Source organism: Apis mellifera, linkage group LG5 (genome assembly GCF_003254395.2).
Source record: "Apis mellifera strain DH4 linkage group LG5, Amel_HAv3.1, whole genome shotgun sequence".
In the NCBI taxonomy this organism is placed as follows: Eukaryota; Metazoa; Arthropoda; class Insecta; order Hymenoptera; family Apidae; genus Apis; species Apis mellifera.
This window is the reverse complement of record NC_037642.1, coordinates 11,035,335-11,049,518: the sequence shown is the minus strand read 5'-3', so window position 1 is coordinate 11,049,518 and position 14,184 is coordinate 11,035,335. Positions and strand designations below refer to the sequence as shown.

General features: G+C 35.8%; 1 protein-coding gene across 1 annotated transcript in view; it reads left to right on the top strand.

Moving 5' to 3' along the window:
* Positions 1-14,184, top strand: part of LOC726101 — a 180,253-nt gene that overhangs the window by 150,951 nt on the left and 15,118 nt on the right. The window contains exons 2-5 of the mRNA XM_026440829.1: positions 5,402-5,442; positions 7,865-8,218; positions 11,866-12,093; positions 12,333-12,500. Coding sequence (XP_026296614.1) covers positions 5,402-5,442; positions 7,865-8,218; positions 11,866-12,093; positions 12,333-12,500 — 791 coding nt within the window. The remainder of the gene's footprint in view (positions 1-5,401; positions 5,443-7,864; positions 8,219-11,865; positions 12,094-12,332; positions 12,501-14,184) is intronic.

Genomic DNA, 14,184 nt, shown 5'->3' with positions numbered 1-14,184 from the left:
TTGATAGAGAAAGATGCGATCAGAATTAGAAAGAATTGGAAGAAAAATGTATAAATGTATAAATAAATGTATAAATGTAAAAATGTATAAATAATCCGTCGATCGACCAATCCTGAATTGTCAAAAATGAAGATATCCTCCTCGATCGATCAATCCTGAATTGTCAGAAATGAAGATATCCTCCTCGATTTTCGGTTAATTTAAATTCTCTAAAATATTAAACTCGGTAAAATTAGTATAGGATTCGAGTTACGTTGGAAACGTTAGAATAGAATCGAGATGGAAAAATGGAGCGATTATATCGAATAAATTATTCGCCTTTTTTTGTAATAATAAATTTTGTAAAAGTTTTTCAATAGATCGAGTTATTGTCCCACGAAATTTTTGATAGAAAGAGATGCGAAGAGATATAATAGATGCGATCAGAATTAGAATGGAAGAAAAATGTATAAATAATCCGTCGATTGACCAATCTTGAATTGTCAGAAATGAAGATATCCTCCTCGATTTTCGGTTAATTTAATCTAAAATTAATATAGGATTCGAGTTACATTGGAAACGTTAGAATAGAATCGAGTACGAGATGGAAAAATGGAACGATTATATCGAATAAATTATTCGCCTTTTTTTTGTAATAATAAATTTTGTAAAAGTTTTTCAACGGATCGAATTATTGTCTCACGAAATTTTTGATAGAGAAGGATGCGATCAGAATTAGAATGCAAGAAAAATATATAAATAATCCGTCGATCGACCAATCCCGAATCGTTGCTTTCAAAAATGAAGATATCCTCCTCGATTTTCGGTTAATTTAATCTAATTTAATCTAAAATATTAAACTTGATAAAATTAGTAATAGAATTCGAGTTATAAACGTTGGAATGGAATCGAGTACGAGAATGGAAAAATGGAGCGATTATATCGAATAAATTATTCGTCATTTTTTTCTAATAATAAATTTTGTAAAAGTTTTTCAACGGGTCGAGTTATTGTCCCGCGAAATTTTTGATAGAGAGGGATGCGATCAAAATTAGAATGGAAGAAAAATATATAAATAATCCGTCGATCGACCAATCCCGAATCATTGCTTTCAGAAATGAAAATATCCTCCTCGATTTTCAGTTAATTTAATCTAAAATATTAAACTCGGTAAAATTATAATTATTCGAGTTACATTAGAAATGTTAGAATAAAATTCAATAGGGATGGAAAAATAGAATGATTAATTTAATCTAAAATATTAAACTTGATAAAATTAGTAATAGGATTCGAGTTACAAACATTGGAATAGAATCGAGTACGAGAATGGAAAAATGGAGCGATTATATCGAATAAATTATTCGCCTTTTTTTGTAATAATAAATTTTGTAAAAATTTTTCAACAGATCGAGTTATTGTCCCACGAAATTTTTGATAGAGAAAGATGCGATCAGAATTAGAAAAATGTATAAATAATCCGTCGATCGACCAATCCTGAATTGTCAGAAACGAAGATATCCTCCTCGATTTTCGGTTAATTTAATCTAATTTAATCTAAAATATTAAATTTGATAAAATTAGTAATAGGATTCGAGTTACAAACGTTGAAATAGAATCGAATACGAGAATGGAAAAATGGAGCGATTATATCGAATAAATTATTCGCCTTTTTTTTTTTTTTTTTCCAAGCCTGGAAAATGGTATTTCGGGTTCGAGCAAACACGCGTTATTTGCACACGGTTTCGCTTCGTTGAAAAGGGATGATTTATTGTTGGCCACGCGCGTCGATTAAAGTCAACAATTTAATCGGGAAATTATGCACTGCCGAAAGACTAATTCGTTTCCCGTTTCTATAAATTTCCCCCTTTATCACGTTTATCATCCCAACAGCCACACAATTTCATCACCTTTCTTCTTCATTATTCCTTAATTATTACTCCTCTATTCCTCTTAACAAATATTCGTATCTTACGTATCTCGTATATCAAACGAAAAAAAACTGTAAATTCTCGTTTACACACTGTGCCTTTCTAAAAAACGAAAAACGGATGTTACAGTTTACTCGAATCGAACACTGCTTCTCCAATGGCAACAAAAAAAAAAATAACTCGAGATCGATCAAAAGAGGGAAAAATCGCGCGGCCATTCGTTATCAATAGCAAGGTGATTAATTTCCAGTTATTGTTCCAGTTGTTCTTCGTTCTCTTGCAATGTTTTCGATTCGTGCGAAAATTATTATTATTGGAAGAAGGCGAGGCCTCTCCTTCTCGTCAACAATCGAAACTATTTCATCGATGTTGCCTCTCCTCCTCTTCTTTCTTCCCTCTTCAGGAGAGGCATCTCGATTAAAACCAATTACGACGTTTGTCGCCACCCTTGTTTGCTACAGTTTAGTCGATCGATGCTCGTCGTTGCGGCGAGTTCTTAAGCTGCTAAGAAGATTAGAAATTCCTTCCTTTGCTCTCGAACCAAGTGTATTTTCGATTGACTTGCTTTGTTTCCAATGTGTCATTTTTTTTAGCAGTCAGAATCGAAATATCAGAGAAGAATATTGGAGAGAAGAATGATGGTTTCGTTTTTACTCGAAAATATTCGAAGTGGTGGAAAGTTTTCGCTCTGAATTAATTCTTTTGATCTAATTTTACTAATTTTTCTCTCTTATGGAGGGTAACAGAGATTATTTGGGAAGAGAGGGGATCTTTTCTAGAATAGAATTCCCGATTCCTTTCGACGCCAGATTACAATTATATATTAATGTTATAAATTAAATCAAGCTTCTAGCCTTTCCCTCCGAATTATACCTTCTCCCTTAATGAAGTTATTGAATTATATTGGTTGGATCGATAATTCAATTTCTTATTAATTCTATCTAAACTGATGATATATATCTTCGAGATGCATTCGAATATGGAATCATCCTCTTCCTATGAAAACTTGCTCACTCGTTAAATAGACTTGCCCTTCGATTTCGAAGAGAATTTTTAATTCAATTTGGAGTTGGAGTTGGAGTTGGAGCTGGAAAATTCCCACCCCCTTGAATTTTGAATTTTACGGAAAGATCGGGATCTTTTACGCGCGGAAAACGTCGCCAGCCATCGAATCCTTTCCATTTCCCTTCCATTTCGCGATTATCAACGAGCTTCCACGGAAGATCGAGTTATTATATCTCCGCGATCTTTCCATTTCTCTCGATCTTTCGTGTAAGAGCGGGAGCCAATCTCTATTTAATAAATTTTCGATTGAATTAGAATAGGAATTTTTATATTCTAATTAGAGATGCTTGTCGATTAATTTGATAGTCCACGATATGACCTACTTGAGTTTATATTTACGTATTGTTGTTTTAACTGGCCTCAATTTATTTAAGTTAGAGAAATTTTATAGAATAGTAATTCGAATCAAAGTGTAGTATATTCAAGATAAGCTTCGATAAATTTAATTTTAGAATTATTTATTTTAATATAAATTAGAAAGAGAAGGAGAGGGAAAGCAAGTTTGGAAAAAGAAGAGGGGTGAGAATTATATAAAAAGGAAGATAGAAAACAAACTTCCGTATAAGGGCGAGGAAAAGAACCTAGTTAATCTCTATTTAATAAATTTGAAGCATTCTCTGAATTAGAAAAAGGAGGAGGAGGAAAGGGAAAGTTTGGAAAAAGAAGAGGAATGAGAATTATATATGAATTATATATGATTAAAGGAAGAAAGAGGGTAAAAAGGAGAATAGAAAACAAATTTCCATATAAAGACATAGAAATGAACCTAGCCAATCTCTATTTAATAAATTTATTTAATAAATTTTTGTGTTCTCTGAATGAGGAAAAGGAGGAGAAGAAAAGGGCAAGTTTGGAAAAAGAAGAGGAGTGAGAATTATACATATATGTATAATATATGATTAAAGCGAGAAAGAGGGCAAAAACAAGAATAAAAAACAAACTTCCGTATAAGGGCAAAGAAAAGAACCTAGCCAATCTCTATTTAATAAATTTGGAGCATTCTCTGAATTAGAAAGAGGAAGAGGAGGAAAGATTTAAGTTTGGAAAAAGAAGAGGGATGAGAATTATATATACATATAATATACTTAATTTAAGCGAGAAAGAGGGTAAAAACGAGGATAGAAAACAAACTTCCGTATAAAGGCGAGGAACCTAGCCAATCTCTATTTAATAAATTTATTTAATAAATTTTTGGGTTCTCTGAATGAAAAAGAGGAGGAAGAAAAGGAAAGGATAAGTTTGGAAAAAGAAGAGGGGTGAGAATTATATAAAAACGAGAATAGAAAACAAACTTCCATATAAGGACAAGGAAAAGAACCTAGCCAATCTCTATTTAATAAATTTGGAGGGTTTTCTGAATGAGAAGGAGGAAAGGGCAAGTTTAGAAAAAAAAGAGGGATGAGAATGATATAAAAACGAGAAAACAAACTTCCATATAAGGATGAGGAAAAAAACCTAGCCAATCTCTAATAAATTTGGAAGGTTTTCTGAATGAGGAGGAGAAAAGGGCAAATTTGGAAAAAAAAGAGGGGTGAGAATATAAAAACGAGGATAGAAAACAAACTTCCATATAAAGACGAGGAAAAAAACCTAGCCAATCTCTAATAAATTTGGAGGGTTTTCTGAATGAGGAGAAGAAAAGGGAAAGGGCAAGTTTGGAAAAAGAAGAGAGATGAGAATTATATATATACGATTAAAGCGAAAAAGGAGGATAGAAAACTTCTGTATAAGGGCGAGGAACCTAGCCAATCTTTATTTAATAAATTTGGAGGATTCTCTGAACGAGGAAGAGGAAACCAATCTTTATTTAATAAATTTGAAGCATTCTCTGAATTAGAAAAAGGAGGGTAAGTTTGGAAAAAGAAGAGGGATGAGAATTATACATATACGTATAATATACTTAATTTAAGCGAGAAAGAGGATAGAAAACAAACGGCGCCATAGTTACTCTGATGTTTCCAGAATTAATTATGACGAGCAGATGAATCTAGGAAATGGGGGTTGCGCGCGCTCGAGGGCGGAGGGGGAGAGAGAGTTACTTTCACGGGATGGATTCTCCGCTTTTCACGTTTGCGAATTTTTTTTCCCTCCCCGCCCATTTCCGCCTCGTCGCATTCATGAACTCTTTTTCCGCTCGCGCCGCCACCCAGTGTCACATTTCTGTCCGGTTTCATGCCGATTTTCTTTCCCCGCTTTTTCCATCTCCCTTTATCGTATATATATATCCTACCTTTGGCTCCCGTTTTAAATTTTAATCCTCGTTAAAAATCCTCGTTTGGAATTTTGTTTCGCTTCCAACTTCAATTTTCGCGCCGTTTCTTCTTTCTCTGCGCGTATATATTTACGAGCGAAAGAAAAAAATGAATTTGCATTGGAAGGCAAGAGTTGGATGGAATCGCGGCTAATCGACGGTTTCGTTTTTGTTCCAGTTACCAGCCACTCTGAGAAGGCGTCGTTGGGAACCGCGGCGGTAAGTGTTACGAAATTCCAATCCTCCTTCTTGATATTTACTTTTTTCCGCTCGTATTTCGGCCAAACGAATGGAAATCGCGATACGCTTGCGTGGAATTTTATATATATATATATGTATATATCGTGAGTCGTTTTTGATCGAATTTATTTCGTTCGAGTTTTTTTTTTTCGGTAATCGAAAAGAATTTCGGAGCTCGATGTGATCTTTTCCACCATTTTGTTGGAACGAGGCGAGAAATCGATAACTATCTCGCGACCGAGGTAGCAAGATTCGTAAAAAAACGCGAAGCTGTTGTGAAAATGGTTGCGAGCGAAACCGTGAAGGGAGAGAGAGAGAGAAAGAAAAAAAGGGGGCGTTGTATGCTTGTTGCTTCGTGCCGTGAATTCGATGCTTTTTTACTCCCAGAGAGAAGAAGCGTCGTTTCCCTTCCGTTAAATTTACGTAATTGTAACGGTTATCCAGGTTATTGATGAACGAACGCGCGTTCAGAGACGTATTTCCTATTGTTATCCATTTGGAAAGCGAAATAACGTCGAAGGGAATAACGAAACTGCATTTCGATAGTTATAATACGAAGAAGCGAGGAAAAAAACGATCGATGAAATGTAATTTACGATCACGTTGCGTAAATAAATTGCACGCAAGAAGCAGCTATTAAAGGGTCGGTTATTAATTGGATGTAAATATTATATTCTTTTCACGGAACACACATCGGTGAAGAAACAAAAATTAAAGGTTATGTTTTGTCGTGGTATTACGATATTACGCTTAATTTCGTTTCAACTCGCGAAACACACGCTAAACGATTAAATCTGAATTTAATTTAACTTTGGGATCAAACAAAACTAAAAAACGCACGGAATTTTACGAACAAACGACGATTAAAATTGGCTAAATAAACGTAAAAATACACGTACGAGACGTACGTGTACGAAATAAGTAACTTTCGAAACGGAGTGAGTCGTTTGGTCGATAAGTTAGATCGAAAAATTTTGATCAGCGCCATCTCGCGTTTGGATCCGCGAAGCTTCGACTTGTTACTAGCGTAGCAGGATAGGCGAGGAGGTATTCGTGACGTCACGTCATAGAGAAGGTAAGCAATAGTGTGCGAGAAGGACAGAGAAGACGCGCCATTGTAATCCCCCACCACTTCGAAAACGTTTAATTGAAAATTAATTGATAAATAATTCTTTCATCGCGAACTTTTATATCTTTGAGCTCGCGTTTCAAAGATATAGACTCGAACAAGTCTCTGGTATAAATTTTAACGGGAAATCGTTTTCAATTATCAATTATTATTAATTATCGATTAATTGCGTCGCGTGCGGACTGGCGTGTCATACATTTTTCATTAATTTCGCGTTATTATGAGATTTATTTATAAATATAAACGCTCCTTTCTTCGTTAACGTGTAATTTTTATTCGTAATTATCTTGTTATTCGAAAGAATAAATCGATTGTTGTTACCTCGATGATAACCGTCGATAAATAATTAATAGAAAATAATTTCCCGTAAAATATTTATCGAAGAAAATTGTTCTAACTTTAAGATGCAAAATTAAAATTCTAGAAATTTTTTCTAATTGATCAGTTATTACGATTGTTACGAAGAATGTATAATCGAATGATGATTTATCGAATTATTTATTTAAACGACGATAAATATACGAATGAAAATAATACGTGAAAATTGAGAAAAATCTAACGTTTCAGATATATTCGTAGAAATAAATCTCGCAATAATACGAAATTAGTGAAAAACGTGTTGCGCGGTTACGTCGATCCATATTCGAGCCATTAATTATTAATAAATAATTAATAGAAAAGAATTTGTAGTTAAAATTAATACGTGAAAGTTGTCAAAGATGTTAACTTTAACGTGCGAGCTTAAAAGTGTAAAAATTTTGCGCAAAAAATTAATAATTAATAAAATTTCGTGGTAAGATTCTTGAAAATTTGAAAGTATCAGGAACCGTATAACCAGAAATAGTGGCACGATTCTTTCTCGTGACGTCACGAATACCTCCTCGCGTGTCCTGCTATGCTAGTAGCAAGTCGAAGCTTCGCGGATCCAAACGCGAGATGGCGCTGATCAATATTTTCCGATGTCGTTGTCTAACTTACCGACAAAGTAAATTTCATCGACAATTTTACATTAATTTACAATTTTATTAGGGGAAAGAGAAAGTTTACAACGCTTAAAAACGATTTTAATTAATCGATACCCCATTCTACTTACTCCAGATAGGACGAAGAAAGTCTTTTTCTTTTCTAAATTTTATTTCCATCGATAAATAATAGGAAGAAATATTTTACCTTCTCTAACGTCTATTCCGAAGAACGCAAATTATAAATAATAGCACCTCATCAACGCTTAAATCATTCTTGCTCGAGCTCGTCTCTCCTTGCACTTTTCAGGTTATAAATCCTGAAAGAAGAAACGCGAGCAACCTGCAGGATGACGGGGTCGCGGTTGGCTCGCGGGTCGAACGAATCGAGAACGAAGAGCAGGAGGAGGATTACGAGGGCGAGGACGAGTACGAGGACGAGTTGAAGGCCGTGGCCGAGTCGCACGAAGCGATGTCGAGGGACGACACTAGGAATTCGAACGTCTCCGCGACACCGTCCACGCCAGGCATTCCCGACAGGATCTCGTCTCCCTCCAAGAACTTTGACTCGCGCGAAGTGATCGCTGTCAATAACAGCTCCGACGAAGATGTCGCCTCGAACGAGGCCATTACCGACGAGATCGTCGACAAATACGACCAGGAGGTACGTCCATCCTCCTCCTCTTCTTTTCTTTGTTCCTTATTCGTGTAATATATCTGTAAGAGTAAAGTGTATAACGTGAATAAAAATCTCTCTTAACATTCTAATAATTACAGTGAAATGAGAAGACGATTTCCTTCTTTTTTTTTTTTTTTTTTCATTTTTTAGGTTAGTTGAATCGGTGAAATATATAAAATGATAAAATTGTGAAATATGTATATATATTCGTTTGTCTCGCAAAACAGAGTGAACTTTTCATTTTCCTCGAGGAGGAAAGAGGTTTTTCTTTCCTTTCCGAGAATCGACAGTTACCGAAGGTGGAAAAAAGCGCAGGTGTGCGCGTTCGTTTCGAGAATGGTTTTATATATATATATATATATATATATATAGCGTACATCGTTTAACCGCTCCTCGAAAATGAACGGGAAGGAAAAAGAGGGATCGAACCGCGCAAGTTTTTCAAGTAAATTTGACACTCGTTGTGCAGCTTGTATCGGTACGTTTCTATATTGAAATTTCGCTTGGAACTTTGCTAGATTGGACCATCTGGCACGAATCGGAGAAAGCTTTTGCCTACGTTTCGAGTAACATGCCGAGCGCGGAATTTCAATTGATCGTAGCCACGCGATTATAAAGCCGCGTACACAGACTAGAACACGATTGTTAGAAACACTATGTGTATATATATATATTCACTGTCGGTCGAATAGAAGCGAGATCGTGCAAGTTGATGATAAAATATTCGATCCATGGGAGAATACTTTTCCTCTCTCTTTTCTTGAAATTGAAATTCTTCTTCATCAATAGTATTATTCATGATATTGTAATGGTGAATAGAAGCCAATAGATATTGTAAAATGCTCTTCGACAAATGTAACAAATGATATATCTTTTAAAAAATGTATAAGCTACATCTATAAGAAAGTAGACAGAATTGAGTATTAATCCGTTGAAAAAATTAAAGATCTCGAATAAAGCTTTAAATAATTACTTACTGAAATGCTGGAACAACGTTCGTTCGTGGCTATTACACACATAACCTTGGCCAATTATCATAATCTTACGATAAATTATCGAATTAATTCATCCAGGCAATTTTATTCGTAATTTCGACTATTAAATTTTCTCCACAGCAAGTGATCGTGTCTCACGTGTCGAAACACGACGCGATATTAGAACGTTGTCGTATCGAGAGCGCGATCCGTTCGCGACGAGACTTTGTTTACAAGTGAGGCTCGTGCTCTCGGTTTCCTCGGTGGGACACGACAAGGACCAATAATATTGCGGTTAGTGCCTGGCTCGCTTGGAGAGAAATTCCTCGAATCGGGCCGGCTATCTTTAAATCGATCAGCGTATCTCTATTATATACCTGAAACGCGTCTGGAATACGTGGCTTTTAGAATCAAGCTGAAAATACGTCAAAAATATTACAAGCTTCGACTGAACTCTCGAGAACGACTATCTTTTCGGATAACATCGTTCTTTATTCGTGCTCGAGAGTCAGAAATATACAAGCGTCGATTAAACCGTGAAAAACGATATTCTTCCCGAACAAGATCGTCCTTTATTTAGAGATAATTGAACAGAGAGTTGAATATAACGCGAAACGAACGATACTTGTACATTAATTAATATTAATTGCACCTCGATTGGATGCAAGAGTATCTGATCGATTAATGTTTCCATTGGAAAAATAAAAGTTGATGGACGACGAAATGAATCTAATTTCGAATATTTTATCGAAACAGCTTCACGTAAATAAACCTTGGCTCCAGCCACGATCGTTCATCGTTTCGTTCGCCCGATGACCCGATTCGGGGGAAAAGCATCGCGGTCGAGCCTTGACCACCGTTTCGTTGGAAGCGCAGTTTCGCGGGAGGGTGAACCCTGACCCGGCAACGGCCCTGACCTACCACCTGCCCCCTTACCTTTCCTTTACCGCGCTCCATTTACGATTAACCTGGCCTCACGCCAGGACAACGTTCAATTCCTATTGGCTCGCTTCTGGTTATCCATGTTCCGCTTGCTGACCGATCAATTTCGATTTGACGCGTTCGATAGGACTCTCTTTCCAATCGAATCGAAATCGATCGCGACAAACTTGCTTCATCCTCCTTTTTTTCTTTTTTTTTTTTTTTTTTTTAATGAAATTCAAATTAGGGAAAGTTTTTAAAAAGGAGAGAAAAATCCATTGCTCGGAATTCAGAAACAGTCGAGAGGGAATCGTATCGTTTATCGGCCTCGATTTATCGGTTGGTGGAAACGGTTTGAAGGAAGAGGGTATTAAAGGAGGACACGAAAGAGAATTCCGGCCGAGAATTCGTCTGTTTGTATCGGGACGCGTACGAGGATGGAATGGAAGACTATCGGAAAGTACTTTGCATCGACAAAGGTCCGAGGCTGTGTATCGCGATCGGAAACCGATTTGTAACGTCTTAAGAGCAGGATTTGAAATTTTAAATTCGAAGAGGAAGGAGGAGGTCGACGACCATCCGTCTTTCGGTTCCTGCTCCTCCTTTTCGCGATTCCTTTCTCCGAGACAACAACTTATCCTCCCCCCTTTTTTTTTTATCGCGCACGCTCCAACCCTCCTCCATCTCTTTCTCTCGTTAAATTCGTACGTCCCAGATACGAAATTAACTTTTCAACTTTGGGTATATAAAGTTAGGTCGATCGACTATATTTCGTTATCGGTTTAATTTCGGATAAATCGATAAATCTTCGTTATATAAATTACGTTATGTTACGTTAATGCTCTCGAAATATCATGGAGGATATTCGTGAAAATCGATAACGTTTTTGTTTCTACAATGAAGATACCCCGGTGAGATAATTTCATTTTCCTTTGGAAAAACTTTCGTTTCGTTAACGATGTTATTACAGAGAGAGACACGAGATGGTAGGGTTGGGTATGTGTCGTCTGTCGAACAAACGAGCAGTTTGTTCCATCGAAAGGGAGTCGATATGGAATAAATTAATTGGCCGCTGTCCGCGTAGAAAACGAATTCGTCCAATTTTCGTTAAAACCGAAAATGTACGGTATCACGTTCGAAATTTATTTTTCTTTTTTTTCCTTTTTTTTGCTAGGAGAATTTCGAAAGTAGGGCAAGTTTGAGATCCTCCAAATCCTCTTTTTCATTTAGTAGATTCTTAATTACGTGCTACGCTTCTGTAAAACACCCTCGAGGTCCTGTCCTGCATAACTTAAAAGTGAAGTTTTCTTGTTATAATGAAGCAAGAAAAAAAAATGTAAATAAAATTTCTATTTTTTTTACAAATTATCCTACATTTGTATCGATATTTTTCTCATTATACATCGATATTCGTTTTTTCACAATTGCATTTCCTAAATTCTCGAAAATAAATAATTCCAAGTTAACTTTTTCGAATAAAAATTTAATGGATAACGATTCTTCTCATTCTTCTTATCAAATGTCCACAAGACTTTTTCCTGTAACGATCAACTTTTGAACACTTTAAAAAAGTCGATGACTCGAAAAATATCTCGAGGGAGGGGAGTGCATATATAATAATTCTTTCAATAATTTCTCTTCTCCTCGCCAAAAAAAACTTCCACCACGTTTAATTCCTAATATTCGACAAGTTCCCTTTTACTTGATATTCGAAATGCAAGAATTCTCCGATCTCAGGTGGTCGAGCTGGTGAAGTACAAGAAGAACTGGAACCAGGGCGAGGCCAATCGGACGAAGACGAAGCGGGTGCCCACGGTGAAGAAGGAGCTGAGCACGCAGAAGGAGATCCTGATAGGGAGCGGCAACGAGACCCAGGTGTCGTCGAAGAGCGTTCCACGATCGGAGGAGGCCGTGAATCGGTTGAACGAGGAACTCGAGCCGATTCGAAGGAGGAACGTGGTCGAGGTGAGTGAATACGAAGAATACACGAGTAAAGATTCTTCCTCCAATAATACTCGAATAAATGTCGGTGACAAACATGACCATCATGAGCTTTCGTTCTCGAGAGACGGTTTCTCTTTTGATCGTCGAGTTTCGAACAAACTTTTATTACCGTGTTCTTAAGAGATTAAAAGCGTCGAGAAAAGGAAAATTTTCTCTCGAAATGATTTCTTCCGAAAATTCTCATTTTCTTCTGCCCGCAGCCGGCCAAGTCGGAGAGAGGCGAGGACGAGATCGTAGGGGACGGCGATCGATACTCGAGGAGGAGCGACGCGAAGAAACTGGACAAGAGGCAAGAAACGGACCTCAAGGAACTGAAATCCTACTTGCTGGCCGGGTACGCGGCCAAGCAGAAGTTTCGAAAAGTGGGGGTGAGAGAAAATTTTAACAGTAATTTTTTTGAATTTTTTTTTTTTATAAATTCTGATATTATTTTCGAACGAAGCGATCTTAATCCTTCGAATATTCTTCATCGGTTGAACCAAGATTCCAAGATATTGCGCTCATCAATTTTAACTTTTCGATCGAGCAACAATATTCGAATAAATGAATTTTATCCGTGTATTCGAACGTTTATCTCACGGATATTAATATCAAGATTTCACTATGCAAAGGGGGGGAGAAGAAAGTACGGATAGTTAGTCGTGATCGATGGAGAAAGCGCGATCGATAGAGTCCAGCCGTGTTTCTTCTGGGTCAGTAACAGGGTTTGTTCAAAGCGTCTTTCGAGCCACCTGCGCCACGGACTTTGATCCCCGTTGGACGTTGATTCAAATCGGCAGCCAACCCCTCGGCCAAAGTGTCTTCATAACGAAACAGCTGGCGAAACGACCGCCTCATCATTCTCCTCTTACCGATTTTAGATGAACTTCTTTGCATCTGCCTCTACGGCCAAAGATTGGATTTCAAACTTTAAATTACCTTTCGCCTACCCGGCGAATTGAACAGTGTACAATTACTCTTGGAGAAAATGAAATGAAAATGTACTGTTCTTTCAGAACAGATAGTTACGTTAGGAAAATTATTATCTCAGGTGGATTATTAACCATTAGAAAAACTTTAATCTATTGAAAGTTTATTAAAGTTTCTATTGTATGTAATATCCCTTAATTCAATCTTTCTTTCATATAAATATCAAATTTTAAAATAAAAAAGTGTAAGGTATTAGAAAAATTTTTAGGGGATAGTTACATTAAGAAAATTACTAGCTGGGTTACTAAATATTAGGAAAATTTTAATTCTTCTATAAAGACATTGAATGTATTCCTTAATTCAATCTTTCTTTATATCTTATATCTTATATATTATATCCAATCAATCTTTCTTTCATATAAATATCAAATTTTAAAGTGAGAAAAGTGTAGCATATTAGAAAAATTTGTAGGGGATAGTTACATTAGGAAAATTACTAGCTGGGTTACTAAATATTAAAGTACATTAGGAAAATTTTATTCTCTTCCATTGATATAAAGATATGGAATGTATTCCTTAATTCAATCTTTCTTTCATATAAATATTGAATTTTAAAGTGAGGAAAGTGTAGCATATTAGAAAAATTTGTAGGAGATAGTTACATTAGGAAAATTACTAGCTGGGTTACTAAACATTAAAGTACATTAGGAAAATTTTATTCTCTTCCATTGATATAAAGGTATGGAAAGTATTTCTTAATTCAATTTTTCTTTCATATAAATATTGAATTTTAAAGTGAGAAAAATGTAGCATACTAAAAAAATTTTTAAGATAGTTACATTAGGAAAATTACTAACTGGGTTACTAAACATTAGAGTACATTAGGAAAATTTTAATTCTTCCATAAAGTTGAATATATTGAATATATTTCTTAATTGAATCTTTCTTTCATATAAATATCAAGTTTTAAAGTAAGAAAAGTATATTAGAAAAATTTCTAGAGGATAATTACATTAGGAAAATTCTCTTCCATTAATAAAGATATGGAATGTATTCTTTAATTCAATCTTTCATACGAATATCGAATTTTAAAGTAAGAAAGAAAGGTGTAGGAAAATATCAGAAAAATTTTTCTCCTTCTCT